General features: G+C 40.4%; 2 protein-coding genes across 3 annotated transcripts; one reads left to right on the top strand and one right to left on the bottom strand.

Annotated features, from left to right (window-relative positions):
• Nucleotides 1–4: 4 nt before the first annotated feature.
• Nucleotides 5–11781, top strand: naa35 (N-alpha-acetyltransferase 35, NatC auxiliary subunit). The gene is made up of 23 exons (XM_050050568.1): nucleotides 5–262; nucleotides 1921–2049; nucleotides 2160–2193; nucleotides 2616–2730; nucleotides 2874–2948; nucleotides 3498–3665; nucleotides 3890–3956; nucleotides 4083–4126; nucleotides 4241–4291; nucleotides 4825–4908; nucleotides 5124–5238; nucleotides 5894–6072; nucleotides 6203–6262; nucleotides 6460–6566; nucleotides 6722–6788; nucleotides 7110–7208; nucleotides 7381–7559; nucleotides 7829–7965; nucleotides 8089–8156; nucleotides 8250–8390; nucleotides 8607–8729; nucleotides 9081–9161; nucleotides 10304–11781. Exons 2-23 carry the CDS (start codon nucleotides 1929–1931, stop codon nucleotides 10361–10363), a joined length of 2175 nt encoding a protein of 724 aa, XP_049906525.1. The 5' UTR covers nucleotides 5–262; nucleotides 1921–1928; the 3' UTR covers nucleotides 10364–11781.
• Nucleotides 11782–11988: 207 nt separating this feature from the next.
• golm1 (golgi membrane protein 1) lies at nucleotides 11989–22509 on the bottom strand. 2 transcript variants are annotated; one of them, XM_050050579.1, is made up of 11 exons: nucleotides 22325–22509; nucleotides 20719–20860; nucleotides 19913–20092; nucleotides 19656–19710; nucleotides 19459–19561; nucleotides 19162–19285; nucleotides 17736–17898; nucleotides 17303–17530; nucleotides 17022–17186; nucleotides 16749–16847; nucleotides 11989–15291 (listed from the first exon to the last, which is right to left on the bottom strand). In XM_050050579.1, the coding sequence occupies exons 2-10, from the start codon at nucleotides 20845–20847 to the stop codon at nucleotides 16750–16752; spliced, it is 1245 nt and encodes a 414-aa protein (XP_049906536.1). In that variant the 5' UTR covers nucleotides 20848–20860; nucleotides 22325–22509; the 3' UTR covers nucleotides 11989–15291; nucleotide 16749. The 2 variants fall into 2 exon arrangements, with proteins under 2 accessions (XP_049906536.1, XP_049906537.1); XM_050050580.1 differs by having other exon boundaries at nucleotides 17736–17895.
• Nucleotides 22510–23422: the final 913 nt, after the last annotated feature.

Raw genomic sequence — 23422 nt, 5'->3', positions numbered from 1 at the left:
AGACAGCAGAGCAGAGCATCTTGGCTTTAGGCGCTGCCATATAAGGATAGAAAGCTCTCGAATGAGCAAAATACACCACAACCTTCTCTAAAATATAACATGAATATAGTTTTATATCTACACACTTACGCTTCTCTATCCTGACATATAAAGACTACATTTCCCGTGTTGACTGTGGCCCTATGACGTTGAATTTTTGCGCCGGTCTTTACAACCGTTGAGGAGATCTCTATTAGCTACATGGTTGATACAATATACTAAGGTACGTGCTAATTTACAACGACAGTATGGCTTTCTAATAATAGCATTCTTGTTTTGTATATATGATTAAACTGTATAATGTGTTAAACTGACGATATTGTTCACAAGAAACGCCCACAGTGGGCAACATTAGCTTGTTAGCACACGGTTTTACAGGCTACTTTGACGTTGATGATAGCTAGCTAACATGTCCTATGCATCTCACGTCTTTTAATACCTTGCAGGGGTAACCTGAACAGCATCCTATTCTTGGTGTTTTTGTAATGTACGTCGTTTCTGTTGTTGCACTGGATTCTGTGACCCGTCAATACCGTGACCCAGCCTCTAAAGCTAAACATAACCACTCAACAACTCTCACAATTCAACGATTTTTAAAGGGAGTGTTGTAGTGAGTCACACACTTGGTGTTACTCTGTAAATTGTTACGTACAAATTAAGGTTAAGTCATGACACTGGTATTGATCATAGTGCTAAAATAGCCAAATAACATGACATACTGTTCCCTTGTGTGTATGTGTTTGGCATATAGCTACCCAAGTTATCCAGTTTCTCTCAATGAGATTTCTCCAAATGTCAGACTGAAGGAAATGCATAAATATCTTCTTTGACCTGTAATTATTTCCCCTGTATGTAATGAGGTAAAATCTATGTCAGTATGTTCATATGTCTCACAAATATCACTGGCTTCAGTTGCTGTAAATCAGTCATAGGAATGGGGAGGTGGTTTAACTTGCTCTTAGCTGTCATAACACTGATATGTTCTTGGTTTGAAAGGCTGAGACTTTGCGGTGCACTCATGTGTGCCGTTTACACCTTTTTAGGCTTTATTTAAGCTTCTCAATTCAGTTCACAGAGCATGATGTTAATCCTCCACTTTTGCCCTGACAGCATAGTATACTTCCTTTCCAGCTTTCCAGGAGTAGAGGTCACGTATAAACATGAATGTGTAAAGGCTTTGTAGAACATACAGCAACCTTTGTGACACAAACAACCATTTAAGTTTGATTTAATAAATTATGTAATATGTAATGTTGCTGAATGGTGTGTAGGTGCCATGAAGAAAGGGTAATATATTAAGGAGCTTTGAAAATGTTGTCACACTGTACCACATTGAATTATTACAACACCCACACCTGCTCAGTGTACATACAGAGATATAGCCTAAACCTGAACAGGGGGCAGAGTATTTGCCAACTAAACTTTGGATTGTACAGTGGAGAAGATGGATGAATGTAGTAAATGATTGTGTGAATGTAAATATGTATCTTAGTTCACAGTTAATAAATATGTAAAGACAGCCAGCTGCTGAATACTTACAGTGCTTCGAGTCCCGAGGCTCTTCATATAATGCAGGTTTTTCTTACTGTTGACAGTTTGACTTGTAGGGGTGCATTTTATTTAGGTGTGCCTGCTCTTGAGTTATTGTTCATGCTGACACACTGACGTGGTTTACTGTCACACCCACATCAGAGCTATCATTAAAGTTTTTGGGCCTTATACACCTATTGTTCTAGCTACTGTAAAGCCAAACGTCTGACAAGAGAGGGGTGTGAACAGTGAATGACCCTAAATTACTGTTGCAGTCAGATGCAAATTATTTTGACATTTTACCCTTGTTAAGAATGTCATTTCCTTACTTGTCTTTGTGTTTCTCTTTAGTAGTCACCATGGTGATGAAGTCAGCAGTTGAGGATGATGATGCTGGCTGGGGGCTGGGCATCCCAGAAAAGATGAAGAACAATGCCAACTGGGTTGATATCACACATGAATTTAAGGGCGCATGCAAAGGTACAGGCTCTGCCAGTGATTGTGTGTGAGGGTCGTGTGCGTGCAGTTATGACAGGTACTGACGTGTTCCTCCTTTTCTCTTCCCTTGTCCTCATCATTTATTTATGCAGAGTTGAACCTCGGAGAGTTGCTTCATGACAAACTGTGAGTAGGACAAAATGCTTTGTGCATACTCGCATGTAGAAGATTCAGTTCTCTTAAATTAAACAAAATAAACACAAACACTGTCTTATATTGTTGTCTCTTGTGGTTGGAGAGCCAAAGACAAATTCCACCCAGCTGGACAATGTAGATATTGTACAATCTTTTCTGTTCTGTTTCAACCCTCCCAAAAAATTGATATATATATATATTGAGTTTATATGTCACTACGTCTAAACACTGTTTAGGAGACGCTATAGCATTGACAAGACTGAGTAATTACAATAAATCAAGGAATTCTTGTCATCATTTTTGTCATGAACATGTTTGAATCTATCTGCATGAGTTATTGGGTCAGTAGAGTTTTTTAAACCTTTGTAAACACACCTACAAAAGAGACACTAAACATTTTGCTATGGTGGCAGGTTTGGCCTGTTTGAGGCCATGTCAGCCATAGAGATGATGGATCCTAAGATGGATGCAGGAATGATTGGAAACCAGGTCAACAGGAAAGTGCTCAACTTTGAACAAGCTATCAAGGTACAGTGCTGCTGACCTCTCACTGCCTTACAATGAAAAGAGTGAACTACCTGATTTTCTTAATTTAAATTTACAACTCTGATTGCATCGTCTAGTTCAACTAGTATTTAATATAACAGTACCTACCTTTGTGTTCATTTTAGGAAGGTGCCATTAAGGTGAAGGACCTCAGTCTCCCTGAACTCATCGGAATCATAGACACATGTTTTTGCTGTTTGGTGAGTGTCAGTTTCTCATATATAATGTTGTGCTTCTGTGTGTAATATGACTCCAGAGGTTTTGCATTTTAGCGTCCACCCACAGGGAAAAGAAGAAAGAGTGGGTACAGATCCAAGGTCACTGGTCAAGTCATTCCCACCGGTCAAAGATTTTCTCGAAAGTTGGGTTTTGAGAGATGAAGCACGGACTGAAAACATCAGGGATTTTGATTTATATCATGGGATGTCACAGGGAATTTAAGATGCTGACCCAGAGAGGGTTGAAAGGACATAGGGTATCATATGCTGTACATATGGTAAAGCCCCTTAAGGCTAATTTCTGATTTATGATATGGGCTATAAATAGAATTGACTTGACTGACTTAACTTGTCACTTTAAAAGAAAAGACAAGAATGACAATATAAATGATAAATGACAAACCAATTTGTGGTGTATACCAAACTATTTTCTTTTTGTCTGAACTGACAAACTATGAAAAAAAGAATTATAAAGTCACAAAGATGTTTTGACATGCATTAAACCCAGTGCTCATGTTTATGTTCTCCTAGATCACGTGGCTGGAGGGTCATTCTCTAGCGCAGACTGTATTCACCTGTCTGTACGTCCACAATCCCGACCTGATTGAAGAGCCAGCCCTCAAAGCCTTCGCCCTGGGCATCCTGAAGGTGTGTGACATCGCCCGGGAGAAAGTCAACAAGGCTGCTGTGTTCGAGGAGGTAAACAATGTCCTGCAGGCTGTCAGTGTGTGTTTGTGTGTGTGTCGCAATATTTGAGCCACTGCTCAGGCTTTTACACTCCCTGGGGGTTAGGGGATGTTTTTATGCTTGTTGTTTCTGCTTCCTCTGCTGGGATTTATGTAGAAATGTATTTTAAAAAGTTAAAATTGCAGTTGGCTTTTTTATAACTCTGTGTCGTATTTATATGTGAATGTTTCCTGTAGGAGGATTTCCAGGCAATGACCTATGGCTTCAAGATGGCCAACAATGTCACAGACCTGCGGGTGACAGGTACGAGGACTGCATAGTGATAGTTTAAGTCCACTGCTTCACATATGCTGAGGCCATCACAGAATAATGCATACTGTTGGTTCAGAGAAAACAAAGCCAAGGTAGTCTTTCTGTCCTTTGTTTTAGGTATGCTGAAAGATGTGGAGGACGAGTTACAGAGGAAAGTCAAGGTATTTGTTCTCGGCTAGTTTAAGCCACAGCGTTTGCCATTACAATGAAATACTGCTGATGTCAATGCTAAATATTATATCGGTTATATTATGTTTTTTCTCCAATTGCCTCAGAGCACACGCAGTCGACAGGGTGAGCAACGTGACCCAGAGGTTGAGCGAGAGGTGAGTTGGGTCTGTGGAGTTTTTCTTTTTGCTAAAGCCATGTTTTTGGAATAGCATTTACCAAACCTGAAGCTGCACACAAGGTGTTTCTGACCGATGTGGTTGCAGTTTTGACATAAAATACATATGACTACAAGTAGACAACCAGATTGCCTCACTGTTCTTCATTGATTAAGCCTAGTACCCCAACATCTCAGCCAAAAACTAAGCCTCAAATGCTCCTTCTCAACCTTGGCCTGTTACAATTTATTTCCCATCTGCTCTCTGTCAGCCTGTGGGACTCGTATGACCTTTGGAGACTCTGCTCTGGAATTTCTAGCTGTTTGATTACTGTAATAATAATAATAATGAAGGAGGAAGAAATAAGACCCAAACATGGCCTTGGTCTGGGGTGGTCAAAACAAAACAAAGAGTCAGCCTTTGTGATTTCTTGTGCCTTGTAAAGCTTCAAAGACAAATTAGGAGATATGTGTATTAATAGTTTGGGATGTACACGTGAGCCTGTTTAATGTTCTCATGCTTTATTTTTACAGCATCAGCAGTTTTTGGCACTTTTCAACAGAATCAAGTTCACACGCCTCCTACTGACCGCACTGATCACCTTTACCAAGAAAGAGGTAAAACACACACAAACACACACGATCAGACAATGAATGAGTTTTTAACTACCACATCGATTTAATCATGTTCTTCTACTTATTACTGAGCTGTGAAGAGGATTGTATTAAAGTGCACTTATGGATGCTTATATGTTAAATTGGTCATTTACCTCTTTGGTTTTGTATGTGTGTATGTGGGTGTGTGTTTTTGTTTATGGTTGTATTTTTATCAGACCAGCTCAGTGGGTGAGGCCCAGAAGCTCGTGGCTCAGGCAGCTGACCTCTTATCAGCCATTCATTCCAGTATTCAGCACGGCATCCAGTCACAGAATGACACCACTAAAGGAGGTAACACACACACACACACACACACACACACACACACACACCTTTCAGTTATAGTGTCGAGCCCATAGTTTCGCTTGGCATGAGTTTACAAACCCACAGCTCTAAAGGACCCCCCCACACACACACAAACAAACACACACCCCACGCATGCTTAGGTTCAGTTTGGAAGGTATCCAGGGCAACTCAAGTGAAGAAAGTGTCACACATACATGACACTGTGCATACATTACATGCATTCTTGCTCCCCAGCCATCCAGTTAAGTAGTCGTCATGGCAACAGAGACAGTGACAATGCACTGAATGTAGCTCTGCTGCCTTAACTTTCCACACAGAGCTGAAGAAAGTCTTTTAAACCTTCTACCAAGCAAATCACCGGCACCTACCTGTCCAACAGAAAATAGGCACTCTTGCTTTTGAACAAGCTCTGCCCGCTTGGTGTTCGCCTCCCTATATTTGCAATTTTTCTGCACCATGTCCTCGATTTCCTCTTGGACGTGTGCTACTACTTGATTGCTTCCTTTGTCGAAAGTTGCAACCTCACCTGTCTGCTGTTATTGGCTGTGAGCTCTGCGCCCAGACATTTCCCAAAAAACAGCAAAATAAGAAAATATTTTATAGTATACTCTTTAAATGTTGTATGTTGTGCATTTTTCAGACCACCCCATCATGATGGGCTTTGAGCCCTTGGTAAACCAGAGACTGCTGCCACCCACCTTTCCTCGCTACGCCAAGATCATTAAGAGGGAGGACATGGTGGCCTACTTCAGCAAACTTATAGAGCGCATCAAGACTGTCTGTGACGTGATCAACACCACCAACCTGCACGGCATACTGGTACACACATATACAGATCTTAGTTTACATTCAGAACCTGATTTGCCCTTTTCTGCTTTTGTTGGATTGTTCAGTTCGAAGTGAATCTCTATCAGAGTTTTTTTTAAGTGGTTATCCCCACATTTTTCAGGACTTCTTCTGTGAGTTCAGTGAACAGTCTCCGTGTGTGCTCTCCAGATCTCTACTCCAGGTGAGTTAATAATGTCATTTTGACTCTGAAGTGTCTGATGCCTGCAAAGGGATTCTTAAAATCTGTGTTATTGTAGTTTGTATACACGTGACAATGTATAAAACCTGTAGATGATTTCGTATTATCTCATAATTAAAAACATGTCAGTTTAAAACCCTGTGTATGAGAGCTAAATGTATTGTTTTTCCTGAATCTAGACAACGTTCCTGATAGATAACAAAAAAGTGTTTGGGACCCACTTGATGCAGGACATGATTAAAGATGCTCTGAGATACTTCGTCAGCCCACCTGTCCTCTCCTACAAGTAAGTCTGTTGATGGTTGAATGATTAAACCCTTCACATCTCAGTCATTTAGGTTATTTAGTTATTTATAGGGTTGATTTGGAAACGTCTCAAGTTGAGCTGTTTCAAGCTTTTTTTGTGACTGTTTGTGTGTGTGTGCATCTGTCTATCTCCAGGTGCTGTCTGTTCAACAACCACCAAGCCAAGGACTACATTGACTCCTTTGTTACACACTGCTCCAGGGTATGTTACCTTTACTGTTCAAAGTTATGGCCTGGTGTGTTCAGTCGCTTAGCAAACTTTATGGGCTGCTTTCACTTCTGCATAGTTTAGGAGGACAGATGTTTGAGTTTGATGAGAGCCGTGGGATCAAGTGGGACGTAAAGATGACACAGGAAATGTTAATGTCATGAGTTATAGGAATTTTTTGCTATGTTTAGAGGTTGGGTCAAACACTGAACATAAGGGCAAATCTATCATCAGCCCTTTGACATGAATGGGTCAAGTGTTTAAGCTGTATGTTTATTTGTGTGTGTTTGTGTGTCTTCTCTTTTCTCCCTGCAGCCGTTCTGCAGTCTGATCCAGATCCATGGACACAACCGAGCTCGACAGAGAGACAAGCTGGGTCACATTCTTGAAGAGTTTGCCACACTGCAGGATGAGGTGAAGGGTTAAAGCTGTTTGCCCAGTCGTATTTTCTTTTTCACAGTATTTAAACAGAACACTACTGTTTTCATATTTCGCGACACACAAGAGATACCTCACCTACTCTGGGAGCAGATGTGATTTTATAAATTATAAACCAACTGCTAAATTAATCTTTTGTGCTCTGCAGGCGGAGAAGGTGGATGCAGCTCTGCACAGCTTGCTCATGAAACTTGAGCCTCAGCGACAGCATCTAGCCTGTCTCGGGACCTGGATCCTCTACCATAACCTGAGGATTATGATCCAGTACCTGCTGAGCGGCTTTGAACTGGAGCTGTACAGCATGCATGAGTACTACTACATCTACTGGTGAGAGTGCACAAGTTTGTTTGTGTGTTGCTGTAGCTGTTGCTGGCTCCAAGGCTACATCCACACTTATACATTTTTGTTTTAATACACGTTACACACTATTGCTACATGCACAAACGCGGCCACACTACTCCGGCATATTCAGACCCCATTTTAAAACGTTATTTTGAAATGAAAACATGTGTGGATGTACCCTAAATCTCTCCAAAGTATGCGCAGGTGCACTTTTAATCATCTCTGAATGACTATGTGTTTGTTTTTGACTGTAGGTATCTGTCGGAGTTCCTTTACGCCTGGCTGATGTCCACTCTGAGCAGAGCCGACTCCTCTCAGATGGCAGAGGAGCGGATTATGGAGGAGCAGGTGAAAGGACGCAGCAGCAAAAAGACCAAGAAGAAGAAAAAAGGTACGCTCTGTTGCAGCCTCTGTGGCTGAGGTGGATTCTCACAGTGTGACCACACCATACTCTTGTGATTTTTCTGTCTGTGCTTGTCCTCGTAATGATGTAATGTTTGGGTTTCCTCTGCAGTTCGCCCTCTGAGCAAAGAGATCACCATGAGCCAAGCGTACCAGAACATGTGTGCCGGCATGTACAAGGTAGGACATCAGTACAGATGCACTTTTGACCCCTCCTCTCTCCCAGGTGACACAGTCACTGCAGTATTATTCATGCTCTGCGTCTCTCCTCAGACTATGGTAGCTTTGGATATGGACGGGAAGGTGCGTAAGCCTCAGTTTGAGTTGGACAGCGAGCAGGTTCGCTACGAGCATCGCTTTGCCCCCTTCAACAGTGTGGTCACGCCCCCACCAGTGCACTACATCCAGTTCAAGGTACTGTTGATGTGGAGCAGGCTCTCCAAACTCTCTGTTCCCTGACCTTTGAACCCATTTTCTTGACTTTTCTCCTTCACTCTTCTTTTAATCCCCCTGTCCCTGATCATATTCCCACTACCTTTCCACTTTGAATGGTTTCCTTTTTAACCTTTTGTCCGACATGCACTCCAATCTTCCTGCCCTCTCTGAATTTGCCCTCTTTGCCCTCTCCAGGAGATGTCAGATCTGAAGAAGTACAATCCTCCGCCAGGCTCCGCTGACCTCTACATGGCCGCCAGCAAACACTTCCAGCAGGCCAAGCTCATCCTAGAAAATGTGCCCAGCCCCGACCCTGAGGTCAGAAAATTTAACTATTGTAAAATAACTGCCTGCTGTTAAAGGAAACCTTTTTTGTGTTTTAGGTTGTTTGATTTCGTTTTGCTAAGGAGCTACGAGTCCTAAGATTCTTGAGCACAAATTCAGTTATCAAAGTTTATTCCTGAAAGGGTTTCTCATCTAGCCCTGAGCTTCTTTTTGGTAGTTAGGATGATAGCACTCAAACATCATTCAGAAGCATAGCAGCCTCAGTTTTATGGTGTCATGATAGTTTCTGCTGTATTGCTCTAAACTAGTGTTAAATGGTTTGTTTGTAATCAAAGTTTCACCTTTTTTAAATGTTGTCAATAACCAGTTAATGATTGATAACAGGTGAACCGTATACTGAAGGTGGCCAAGCCCAACATCGTAGTTATGAAGCTCCTGGCTGGAGGGCACAAGAAGGAGACCAAGGTAACACAACATACACATATCCTGAGTTATCATTTGCTTTACCGGTTGCAGTTAAGGGAATACTTATTACTACTATATTAAAACATCAGTTTACAAATTCACACAACTCATACAGTATAATCCAAGTCTCATTTATCCAGTCGTATCCTTGGTACTTTACAAACGCGTGTATTTTCGCTACAGCCTTACTTTTGAAAACACTTAGGCATGCACGTAGCGTGTCTGGGTGAGAGCATGCATTTAACCCTGCTCGTGCATTCCACTGAGCAGAGGTCAAACGCATGCCCAGGCGCGCTACTCATCCTTGTGTGAGACTGTTTATGCAGAAGTATTTCAAATAGTGAGGTTTTAGCAAATTGCCCGTGTTTGTGAAGTACTGAGCAGACGACTGGAGAAATGAGACTTTGATTATCCTGCAAGAGTTGTGTGAGAGTTTGTAAATGCAAATAATTTATCAAGAATTTTCTGTTTTTGGATTCTCCTTTCACCTTAGAGACATGACAGAAAACTTCATGAATTTTAATGCAACATGGGGCGAGTAGTTAATAAACAAATGGTCCATCTACGTCCCAACCCTCACCTATAGTTGTGAGCTCCGGGTAATGACCGAAGGAATGAGGTCGTGGATACAAGTGGCCGAAATGAGTTTCCTCTGTGGGGTGGCTGGGCTCAGCCTTAGAGATAGGGTAAGGAGCTTGGGCATCCGGAGGGAGCTCAGAGTAGAGCCGCTGCTCCTTCATGTCTAAGGGGGTCAGTTGAGGTGGTTCAGGCATCTGATCAGGCACCTCCCGTTAGGTGTTCTGGGCACGTCCCACTGGTAGGAGGCCCCGGGGCAGACCCAGAACATGCTGGAGGGATTACATGTCTCATCTGGCCTGGGAACACCTTGGGGTCCCTCAGGAGGAGCAGGAAAGCGTTGCTAGGGAGAGGGAATGCTCGATTGCTTTGTTTGGCCTGCTGTCCCCGTGACCCGGCTTTGGATAAGTGGTTGAAAGTGGATGGACGATCATTTTGTGGGCGAAGTATTCCTCTTGTACGAATTGTGCTTAATCACTGTGCATTGTGATAGATTAATCTTAATGTTGTTAATGTTCCATATTGTGAAAACTTTGTTAAAGTAAAATGCCTCTCTGTATCCCCAGGTGCTCCCAGAATTTGACTTCTCAGCTCACAAGTACTTTCCTGTGGTCAAGATTATCTGATGCTGCTCTGCACCGCCGGTTGATTATGAGAGCGTAATCAAAAAGACCATCAGCCGCAAAGACTGTACCCTCACTTGAACAAGTGTGCAATGGCCCTGATCCAGTCCAAGTCTGAACAACGTGTGTATGTGATACACCTGACTGTAAAGTTGTGCAAAGGAGTGTTTGATACACCCAATTCTTTTTTTCACCTGAATGAGATGAAACCAGACCAGAGAATTCACAACTGGACCTAAATGACTGACAATATCCACATCTGCATCTGTGACAGTCTGTTTGTGTGTGTGTGTGTGTGTGTGTGTGTGTGTGTGTGTGTGTGTGTGTGTGTGTGTGTCTGTGTGTCTGTGTGTGTCTGTGTGTGTCTGTGTGTGTCTGTGTGTGTCTGTGTCTGTGTCTGTGTCTGTGTCTGTGTCTGTGTCTGTGTGCGCGCGCACGAGAGTCAGACACAAGTGGAGGTGCTTTTGCAAGAAGAACTGGCCAATGGAAAATTTTCTAAGCTGCCTTCTGAACAGTTTTGTGAAGGCTTTAAAAGAAGAGCTGTAACAACGAGTGCATATCATCTGATCATATGGAAACCTTTCTATGTATTTATGTGCTTATCTGAATGAAAACATTTGGATGGAAAAGTCTACAGCATCTTGTTTTACCTCATATGGCAGTTTCATGTGAATACTGTGGCATCTGCATTGTGAAACCTAGACAGGACAGTCTGCAGAGAAGAACCATTCACAGGGTTTACATTGTTGTAAGTGCAGAATAACTAACTAACAGCAGTAGGAAAGATGCTTTCAAGGCCAGGGAACCATCTGCACTGCTTCCTCAAACCAGTACCAACAACCGTCACACATATAAAGAACATCAGAAAACATCTTTACTTATTTTGATGTTTAACTCCTTGCTGGAACAGAATTTCACGCTTTTTTTAAGACAATAAAAATCTGTTTAACTTACTCAAAATTACATTTTAAGAAAATTCAACGTGAAAACCTTGACGTGTGTGAGGTACATAAAAAAGATAAGGTATATGAGTTAACTTATTTTAAGTGTGTTCATAAAGTACGCTTAAACATGATGATCAGGCTTCACGTCTTTGTTGTCCTCTGATTTTATTTAGACATCTAGTAAACTGAGTGACATCATTAAAAATGAATATACATGTACAGCTGACTAAATTTCAGCTCCTTTTGTACAATATTAGGGACACCTTGTTAGTACCAGGTTGGACACCTTTTGCCTTCAGAGCTTCCTTAATTTTTCGTAGCAGAGATTCAACAAGGTGCTGGAAACTCAGATGTTGGTCCATATTGACATGATAGCATCACACAGTTGCTGCAGATTTGTCGGCTGCACATCCATGATGTGAATCTCCCGTTCCACCACATCCCAAAGGTGCTCTACTGGATTGAGATCTGGTGACTATGGAGNGTTGTTTACACCAAATTCTGACCCTACCATCTGAATGTCGCAGCAGAAATCCAGACTCATCAGACCAGGCAATGTTTTTCCAATCTTCTGTTGTCCCGTTTTGGTGAGCCTGTGTGAACTGAAGCCTCAGTTTCCTGTTCTTAGCTGACAGGAGTGGCACCTGGTGTGGTCAATATATCCCAAATGAAACCATGTCTCAATAGTGGTAATAAAAACAATTTTTATTCTCTATCATCAATAAAGTCTATGATCATTTAAATCTTTCACAAATTTGTTCAACAGTTCAGAATAAAATAAAAATTCAATCAAATGAAATCAACAAAAGTTAATCCAATTTATAAAAAAAATAAAAAAACATTTCATCTCCAGGTAAACAGAACTCTGGTTCAAAAATGGGACTTTTTACACAAACAGGCATACGAAGCTTTCAGACATAACAAAGCAGCAGTGTCAGACAACAAAACCCACAACAACTTACAGCAACTTTGAAAATAAAACGACATGATACAAATCTGGTACCATGTTTCCCCTGTGACACTGACCAAAGGGAGACAGACAGGCAGACAAAAGACACTTTGATATAAATGAGTGTCCATGTTCATTAACTGCTGTGGACACTCTCAGTGTTGAAGTGTTTCCATGAATTTGTCACCAGCACTCCTGCATTTTTATAGTTACTTTGAAACATTATGGCCAGGCGCAGATTTAATATGATCATAATATAAATAAAAAATAAGTTAACATAATCAACACTATTTAGGATGTGAAATTATTTGAAAATTGAGATGATAATATCAACTCATTGGAAATAACTGAATTGATTCACTGTTTCTTTAATTTGTGTTCCTCAAAAGGAAAAGTTACTTGTTAAAGGACTGAGATGTTGTTCGGAATACTTCATACAGTCTTCATCTAGTGAAATAAAAGGAACAAGAATTTGCAAATCAAAGTCAAGTTTCCAAGAAATCACACTGTTTTTTTTTTATAAGGAAATAAACATGAAAAGACTGTACTTTACCATCTTAAGGAATCTTCAGTGAGTCTTTAGTGTAAAAAGGTATTTTTGTTTTAAATAGTTTACTTGAATAAGCTTAATGAAGTTTGATAACACCTAAATGCTTTTGCTCATAGGGTTCTGTAATCTATATTCCTCTTGTTATTCTTAATGCTCCATATATATTCTGTAAATGCCTTTTCATGTATGCCATTATTAAGTCAAAACAAAGGTTTTTCAATGGCTGCACCTTTACATTCAAAATTAAACTCTACAGGTCTTTTCTATTTTATCATTGTAGAAACTGTCCTTCACTACTGAACGTATTTTTTCCCCTTAAAAATGCCATGGTGGTCCAGCAGAAGTGAGGAGACTCCACCTCTCTATGACTGACATGGAAGCAGCTGGGTAGCGTAAACCTCATCTTGAAACAGTGGGGTTGAAGATGTTGGAAAAACGACGTGATTTAGGAATGGACTCTTGATGATATGTCAAAACATTAAGGAATTTATGGCAGTTAAAATGACAACATACTGTGTAACTGTTGGTATTTAGTTAAAGTCACTACTTATAAATAAGTACCTGGAAAATAAAGTATATCATCTGTCCTGTATAAAACACAAGGCAACAAAAAATCTCCCCACAACATTGTACTAATTTGTTGTTATTTCTGATCCCTAATATTAGTTCAGTCATTAGTGCAGCTTGACGCAGAATGGACTAATACAGTTTAACACAGCTAGGGAGTGATTCACATCTGCTGGTACGCAGGAACCCTAAAGCACAACACAAGGTTCCCACTTCAAGGAAAGTTCCTTCCCATAAACTATACAGTCATTTTAACCCAGCAGAACAGAGGCAGCATCCACAAAGGTCTAAAACTGGTAAACATGAGCATCTGATCTCCACTGTGTCAGAAGCAACTGACCATAGGGAAAAACTGGTGTACACACAATTTATAAGGCATGCGTTGAAATACAAAGGATTGTTGATCTACTAATATGATCCAGATGTTTTGTTCATTAAAATCTAAAACTGTTTTTCTATCTAACTGATCCCAAATGAGCACAGCACACATCCAACCTCATGACAAAGCAAAAAAACAAAGTAACGCTTTAGAAATTGTCCATTGATAAAATATGTCCAGTTACAGACATTATGATATAGTATGTTTAAAACCTGACAAAGTTACATCAGCATATAATCCAGATGATGAATTTGCCTGTTTATTATGCGCCATGTCTCTTAAGCCAACCTTATTTTTTACAGCATTTTAGGTCACATGGGAATCAAAAAAGCAGCTGATTTTATTTTCCTGTTTAGCTGCGTTTTGCCTATGTCAAAACACAATTGGACTCAGCAGCCTCGAGGTGCAACGTGTTAACTATCAAATTAATCACCAACTAATTTGGTAATCAATAATAATAACTGATTTGAGTAATTTTCTAAGAAAATTTTTAAAAAGTCTCTGATTCCAGTTTCTTACACGTGAATATGTTCTGGTTTCTTTGCTCCTCTGTGACGGTACACTGAATATGTTTGGATTGTGGACAAAGCAAGACATTTGAGGACATTACCTTGGGCCTTGGGAAACACTGATCGACACTTTATAGACCAAACAACTAATAGATTTCATCGAAAAAATAATCAACAATGAAAATAACCATTGGCTGCAGCCCTACAGCTGTCTAACAAGAACCTCCACACATTTCCTTCATTTACTACAGTTATGGAAAACCTCATCTGTGATCACTGGCAGACATGTTGTACAGCAAAACGTCCTGGCCATTAACCCAAAATCAGAGTCCTTCATATGAGAGGCTGCGTACATGAAGAACTTAAGGCGTCGTTTAAGATGCTGCTGCAGAGTTCTGTCACTGGGATCACTGAGATTATTTACACTTTCTACAATATATCACACCTCATACAGTTACCCTATAAGGGTCTGCACATTATCATCACTTCTCTTGTTTAGTTACAGTCATTACAGTATGAACATGAACAACACATCTAATTAAAATCTACTGATTTCTGAGGACGCTGACATGTTAAATTTGCATACAACACGAACAACTAAGCAGGTGAAAGTACTGATAAGTATGTCACCATAATGAAATGAATGTAAGCACAGTCACCACAGGGCTTTTTGTATACAGTGAGATGCATATGAATACAAAACGTGAGTGTACATGCCTGGCTGATATTTGCATATTTTCATTCATTTCCAAAATTTAAAACGTGATGATCCCGACTGATAAAATATCTGACAACATGTAATCAAATATACAGCATCCAATTACGATGACAAATAAAAGACATTCCAGGAAACAAATGGTTATGATCTAACCCAATGTGATGTCACAAGTCTTTCTTATAGATTTCCATCTGGGTTTGTTTGTGTTTACTGTGTTGGGAGGGCTGCATTAACCTGTATGGTGTGGTTGTGCTGAGGTGTATAAGGGATCCTGCTTCCTTATGTGGTGTGCAGGCTCCTTCTCCAGCTCCAGCACTGCAAGAAAAATTCAGCATTGTGTAAATAACATGTAATATAGCTGCACAGTGTCTATAGCAAGCTTACATTAAAACTCATAAAAGCTCTAAAAACCTCTCATAAAGAAAATGTATGTCCATTCGAACACTGTGATCAAGGAAAAAAGGTGTGGAAAAGTAGAAATCTGAAACCAAATAATTTCCTTTATTGGCAGTTCCAGAGGGTAATAGCTGGCTTAGCTACAGGTAGCGGCACTTCAGATCTACCTGTGCTCACTTAACAGTAGGGTTGGGTACCGTTCATAATTGAACCGATACGGTACTGGTACCGGTATCTGGAATTCGGTACCGGTACCAAACGGTACCTTATTTCGGTACTTTTTAAAGTCTAAACTTCTCAGTTTCAACATTTTATTGAGAACATTTAGGAACAGTGCTGCACGTTAACTTTTGTCTGCACATTTTTTTTGTCGCCATTGTTGCTGAGTCTGAGGTGCGAGTCATGCACTCTCGCTCCGCCTCCACCTCAGGTACCGAAATTTGGCACCGATTCATTTTAAGTGAATCGGTACTCGGTAGTACCTACGTGAATCGGTACCAAGTACAAAAAGTACCGAGTTTCGGTACCCAACCCTACTTAACAGACATCAGATCTTTGCACATGGTGTGTTTAATATAAGCACCGGTTTAATTGAACATGTTTTAAAACACAGCTCAGATACTCAGAAGTGAAACTGACACAACAACAGCCCCATGATAATTGATGTTTAACTGTTTTTAATCTGCTGCCATGACATGAAAAATGACCATTACTGAACAAATGTCTTGAGCTAAAACAACTTCATATCGATGTTGATGTACTTTTTAGCAATTTCAATGTGTGACATGTTGAGCTGATGTTATCATACTTTGACAGCATGAAAGTACAGGTGTAAATGCATCCAAACCACATTGAGGACCGACTGTGATCCAATGGGATCTTGAGACCTCATTGAACGTAAGTGTAAATGTAAATTGTGTTTTTAATCCACATAAAACAACTACGTGTATCGCACTCAACTGCTCCAAACCAGCGAGACAGCAGCCATTAGCCAGTTAGCGAGCTATACTAACTAGCAAGAAAGCAGCAAGAAAGCTTACAGATACTTAAGTCATTCATGGATGAAGTCAACACCAGACCAAGTGTCTGCTTTCAGTTTGGTCCAACAAAGGTATACAAGCAATTCATATCGCAACCGAGCCATTTATGAAACTAAGGCCTAGCAAACGATGGAGAACGGCTAAATACAGTTCAGTTGTTTGAGCCTGACACAGTGATCAGATCTCAATGTGGACACTGGAGATTCATATTAACACCAGGTGTAAATGTAATCAGGTTAAATCACATCTAGATAGAATCTGGATACAAGACACATTTTAATGCGAGGTGTCAATGTGGTGTCAGTGAGGAAGACATCGGTGTGTTTCAGTGTATACCTTAGATTTGAGCAAGCTCAGCTTGTTTGTCTGCTTCAAACTCGCCTTCGTTCTCATCGTCTCCGTTATAGTCAGCCAGCTCATCCTCCATGTCCTTGTCTATCAGGTTGGTAACATAAATACACACAAACCCCTTTTTAGCACAATGCTTTCATTTTTTTAATCTTTACCAGTAAATAATCCCTCACTCAAGATTAAGCTCTGGCCTATAACTGGTCAACTGCACTTAGACAAACTCCGACTTGGAGACTAAGGATGTACTCTTTCACATACCTATATTTTCAGCCAGTTTACTCTGCTGTTGTTTCTCCATACTGACTCCACCCACGACTTGATCATCTGTTTCATATTCATCTGGATCCTCAAGTTTCTGACCATTAGGTGTCTCGTCTGCCTTCGCCCGGCCAATCAGCATGCCTTCCATCCCAGGGTCTGCCTCTGGAGACATAAGTGGACTGTTATATCTTTACTAAAATCTCACAAGCTCTTCACTGAGCACGCCTGGATAGGAATAAGAAACTAGTTCACTGCTTTCAGTGAACCAGGCATTCTACCTTCTGTCTGAGCACCCTCTTCATGAACATCCATCACTTCCAACTCGTTGTCCTCAGTCAGGTTATTCTTCACAGGTTTACTGGTCTCTGCCTCACCCTTCTCTCCTTCAACAGCTCCCTCTGGTGGTGACAAAATGTCCTGCTTGGCTGCAGTCGCTGAGGGAACAGGCTGAGACTCTACTTTGGAGAGATCCTTCTCTGGAGGCAGGTATACTGGGGCATCAGGACCTATAGAGCAACAAGGCAGAAAGCAAGTGCAGTGTGGGGGTGTACATTTGTTATTAAAAGTCTACACAAAGATATGTAGACATGCACAAAATGCACTATGTGTATAGTATGTGCATACACACATAAATATGCCTGTCATTGCATGCTTTTATGAGTTAAATTTCAGTTAAGTTCACTGAGCCGCCCGGACATCAACATCTATTACCTTTGTCCACAATGATGTCATTGGTCAGTAGCTCGGGTGGATCATTTCCTTTGGACTGAGAGATGCTTGGTGTGTGGCTTACAACAGTTGCGGTCTTCACAGCATCAGCCACAGTCATGACTGGTCCATCGTCTTTTGCTGGTCCATCCACTGCATTTTCCTGCTGAAGAGTAAACATCATCAAACGTCATCAAAACAGCTGGGTGGATAATGACTGCAAACTAAAGAAATGTCAAAGCCAGTTAATGCTATTAGATCTTTTTATTATATACACTTGGTGACCAGAAAATTAGAGACCCTGGACCTGCATCTACTGCAAGCGAGCCAGTCCTTTCCTTTTGATTTTACTACATAAACATTAGCAACATCAACTCCATTTCCAAATATGCATGTAAACAGACTACAGAGAATGACTTCGAACAGACTTAGAAAAATTATTAGTTGTGGGCGTCAAGAAGCCCACGTTAGAGCATCACCAAGCCTGACGAGTTGCTGTTTTGATGTGTTACATCAAATGCAAATGTACCATATTTGTGACAAAAAGTTTGAGGGTTTCAAAAGAACAAAATGTGTTTATGACGACTGGTGCAAGTAAGTAAGGAAGTCACCTTCATTTAGAGAGCGCCTTCCGAAACCTGAATTACAAAGCGTTGTACAGTACAAACAATAAAAAAACACACAGAAGTGAAACACACAAAACAATAAAACCAATAAAAACTACACAAACAGGACAGAGGACAAAGTGCTGGTGAACGAAACCGGTGACTCGCTTTCCCACACATTTATTTATTGGTGGCATCTGCCACCACATTATGATTTTTTTTTTTGTCAGGCTGCACTGTTCATAAGGTGTGCTGTTGGAATATACATACCGTTAAGTTATTCATTGCTCCACAATTTCACTGCACAGAGCTTTCTCTGGGCACATAAGGAGCAGTAGAACATCACACGCATTAGAAATGACACTTAACCATTCATTGTGCTGGGTCTAGAAGTTTGCTTTCACTCAAATCTGTTCCTCCCATTTATCGATATGAACTGATAAGCTCTGATCGGCTCAATTATCCACCCCATGACGCAAGACTCCACAAACTGCTGCTGAGGAGAAAAAGAAAGATTTTTGCCTATGCTGCATTCACGGACCCCCAAAAACCTCCAATTAAGAGAGGGGACACAGACTGACACACAAGGACACACAAGCAAGAAAAATAACAATAAAACAAAGAGCAGAAAGTTAGCCAGTTAGTTAGTTGTGGGTTATAATGAGCGAGGGATCAAAGGTGGTTCAGTCTTAGTGTGTCCAATATTTATCAATTTACAAAATGGCTTGATTGGCCCTGGCCCTTTGTCCTGATTCCGATCCTGTAGAAAGACTCTAGGGTAAACAAGATTTACACCCTTCTGTCAAACAGAAAAGCCAACTAACCTGTGAGGAGGCACCTGGAGGAGGGATAAGCTTCTCCATTTTCTTCTGTACTTCAAGTTTAGCAGCTGCCACTCTCTCATCACACAACTCCTTCTGGGAAAGAACCTGGGAGTGACAGTGGGTCCTGTGTACAAACACACAGAGACAGAAACGTTAAATAGGACAAGAACAGATTCACTACACTAAGGCAATTCATAAATCTGGGCTAATGGGCAATTAACATAAATAAAGATTCATCTTGATCTTCTTTCAAACAGACCTGTGCAAATATAACTGATTAAAGGAATCTTTTCTTACATGTCGTAAGTGAGTTTGTTGTTGAGGGTTTTGATGCTGCCTTGGCAACTCTGCAGCTCCTTCTGAAACATCCCCAGGTCGTCATTCAGCTGATTCAACTGACCTACAGCACAGATACACACCAGACAATAAGAGCCACACAAGAGATCCACTGGCTGCTAACACAATGCAATTTTTAGTTTGAGGTCAACAGTTACCTTTGAGTTCCTGTATGGTTTTGGTACTAGAGGAAATGTTCTGCTGCAGTGTGCCCTAGAAACCAAAAACACAGAGACTATCAGTATTCACAGTTCACGTTTGTACTTTTCCTTTGATAATGTGCGAGTTTGGTGTAAACCAAAACAGTGAGCAAATTAAGGCCCCAAAATTCCTCTGTGGCAAAGGTTTATAGACAATAAATTCGTCCCTATTTTACTTTGTCACCAATACAACTACCAGTGGTGTTTGTGTGCACCTTCTCTTGGCTGCAGGTGTTCTGAGATCCTTCCAGCTGTCTCTTGAAGAGGCTTTCTATGTGGCTGATCTGCTCCTTCTGCCTCTGGATCTCCTCCTGGAACTCAGTCTTCTTCATCTCAACTACCCCTCGCTCTGCTGCCACACGGCGCACCTGGCCTTCTAACTCATACAGCTTAGTCTGTATCACACATGCAAAGACAAAGGGAAAGTGGCACAGGTAACGATAACAACCATCTTATTACAATCTTGTAACAACAATCAAACTTAAGTAGCTTCCTGTTCCACAATGCAAACAAGAAAGGTTCTGGGTTATGTTAGTTGCCTATGTTGACTGCAGTTGTCAAAAGGAAATTGCACAACGTTCAAAGAGACTTTCTCACAACCAAAACCCCAAAACCCAAAAAAAAAATGCAGACCAAATGAGGAACTGATGAGACCTACAGTATCTAACATCCACAGAAGGGGATCATGCACTGGTCTTGCAGATTTGCGCAAAAAAAAGTCAGGTCATATTAACAATCTGTTTCATCATGTAAACTGTAAACACATAAAGTTTAGGCAAATGCTCGGATTTGATCTTTCAAGATCTAGTCTGAGACAAAATATGAATTGATTGCTGATGATTTCCAACAAATGACTTTTCAGTTAACTTATAATCCATGCAGTGTTCATGTAAGAGCACAGGGCAGCCTTTAAATAACTTAAGGTTTTACAGCTTTATTTAAAAAGGTGGTATTTGCACAGTCAGCTATGGCCAGAAAACCACAGAAACACACACACACAAACACATATAGATTAACCTACCTGTAGCTCCAGGTTGCGGGAGCTTGACACCCAGTAGTTAAAGCCCAGAACGAGGATACAGGCAATTAGGGCACCAATCATTAGAGGGGGTGATCTTCCTCCTCGACGTCCATTTCCCAGCCCACCCATAGCTGTCTACAAACTGTGCACACACACACCACAGTCAGAGTTAACACTCTTTCCAATCGTTTCATAATAACAAGTTTTAAACAAGTACAGCCTGTCTGTGAGCCCTGAATAACACCTTTTATTTGAAAGTGGTCAGCTGACATGAGGCTAGCTTTAACTGATAATATGGCAAAGGTCACTGAAGGAATCTACAGGTGTTTTGGTTTTGAAGGTTCCTTACAGACGTGTAAAAAGCTCACTGTCAGTCCTGCAAGATGCAGTGAGCTACTTCTGCTTGCATCAAGCTAATGCCTCACCAAATTCATGTCTACTGTTTTAGCAAAAACACAGAATACAGGGATGTAATCTGATCATGTAGACATCATAGTATGATAGCAACTCCGGTAGACATACTATATACATGCAATTTTGTTTTAAGTGCACAAATATTAAGAGCATGACATGACACACACATGCACACTGTATTGCCTAATACTCAACCTTGTGCAACAAGTGGATCTCAGTTTGTTCCTAACAGTGCTGATTCTGTTAAAATGCCTGCAAAATGCTGTGACAGCACACATCAACATTCCCATGAACCCGTAGTTGTTTATAAAAGGTATTTACCCGTGCAAAGATCCAAAGTCTGATATTCACTGGTACAGTATCATGTCATCTGATGGTGGCAACGCAACATGCAAACTAATACACTCAGCCCTACTATGCATGGGTTTCTCCCATCATGCAAATGCAGGCAGACCAGGTGCATGGATTTGTTCAGTGATCTACTCATAATTTACCTAACGCACATTTAGACTAAACTAAGAAATAGTAAAATAACAAGATGCCATAGTGAAATCATAAAACAGTGGCTATAAATCAAAAAATCAAACAGCGCAAAGAGATAACGTCAAGGGTAAAATTAGTTGTGATTTATTTAACAGAGAAGAAAGAGATGCCTCGTATTAACGTAGCTGGTTAATGATGTTGATATTACCGTCGACGCTTGACTCAGTGTGTTGTCACACAGCAGCAGTATCGTTACAGGAAAGGGTGGCTAAAGGGAGTCAACCCCAGCTCTACAAGACAAACAAATAACGCTGGTAGAATAAAATCTGGCGTTTGCTAAATCACAGCACAGGCCTGACAGCAGCTTATAACTTAAATCAACTGCTAACACAAGCTAACGTTAAAAGGTCAGTCATACAGTATAACATCAGGTCAGGAATGAGCTAACGGCAACAGTCATAACAGTGGCTTGTAGAGGATATATGTTGTAGAATAACTTATCAACAAAATGGCAGCCAAATTATCAAAGACGGTTTATGAACTGAGCATAATTTGACCAGCTTTACTTTCCGAGTCAACGCTAAAAGCACCGATTCTACATTGCAAGATAACGGTCGTTAGCGTTGTAGCTTGTCCCCAGTTGCCTTTAGCTGTAGGTTAGCAGTTAGCTAACGTTAACGCTAGCAGCAAAACAATCTCCTTAACTTACCCGGTAGACTCGAGAGTCGCAAAACAGGAAATTAATGTTGAGTCCAGTATACTGAGTGATACTCGGACATATATTTGACAACGCGTTTCTCCAGCTATTAACAGCACATTACAGCTTGGCAGTTAGCTAGTATCCATCTTTGCCATACAAACAGCAGAGTCCCACTGTGTTATGCTTGGCTAAGGTCTGGGACCGTCAGGTGCTGCCTCTGCTTGCTGTAGGAAAACGGTGTTTGGGGTGGACCATTGGTTAACTGGTAGAAATAAAATAATAATCTAATCCCATACATTTAGCGCACAAAGAGCTTCAGTAAGATTGATATCTAGAGTCAAATAACAACATGACATTTATGTTACAGTCCATCTTATAATTGTTCTATTTGTCAACTACTGATTAGAGAATTTATAGTTTACGAGGAGCATTGGAAGGCAGCACTGGCACTGTTCAACTATGAACTGTATAAATACACATATTAATAATAGTAATAAATAAACATATAAACAATAAATAAACATACTTGTTATTATTACTATGATGATTAATATTATTATTACTATTATCATAACTAAATAATATTAATAATATAGTAATAATTGTGTTCAGCACAGAGCCACTGTAGGCCTACCTGTTCCTTTATATATTTGATCTTAACTCACATAAAAACAGAAACAAATAAACCAGACATTACCAAAAATTATAATGAAAAAATTGATCTGTATCTTTATATACTATCTGCAAAATATCTACACTTGATACGTGTAATGATGTAAATTCTGCTACTCAGCCTGTCTTTTTATTATTATATCTTGCTTTGGTTTTTTACTGCTTACAGTCAATCACTCAGGTGCAATATCAGTATTGTTAAACTGTGCAATATTTATATTTCCATTGGCCATTAATTTAAAATCAGCCATTCAGTCTGTCTCTTTATTATAGTCTGCTTCTTTTTGATGCTTCCTTATCATATTGCTTTGTTTTTATACTGTTTGCTTATTGTACTGCTCTTTGTTTTTGTAGTTTACTTACTTTACACATTAATAAATTGCTTTGTATTTTTTTTCTACTGATGCTTCCTGTTTGCACTATCCCTTTGCTGCT

The sequence above is a fragment of the Epinephelus moara genome, chromosome 8 (assembly GCF_006386435.1).
Source record: "Epinephelus moara isolate mb chromosome 8, YSFRI_EMoa_1.0, whole genome shotgun sequence".
Taxonomy (NCBI): Eukaryota; Metazoa; Chordata; class Actinopteri; order Perciformes; family Serranidae; genus Epinephelus; species Epinephelus moara.
The sequence above is the reverse complement of the archived record's forward strand: the minus strand, read 5'-3'. Positions and strand labels throughout refer to the sequence as shown.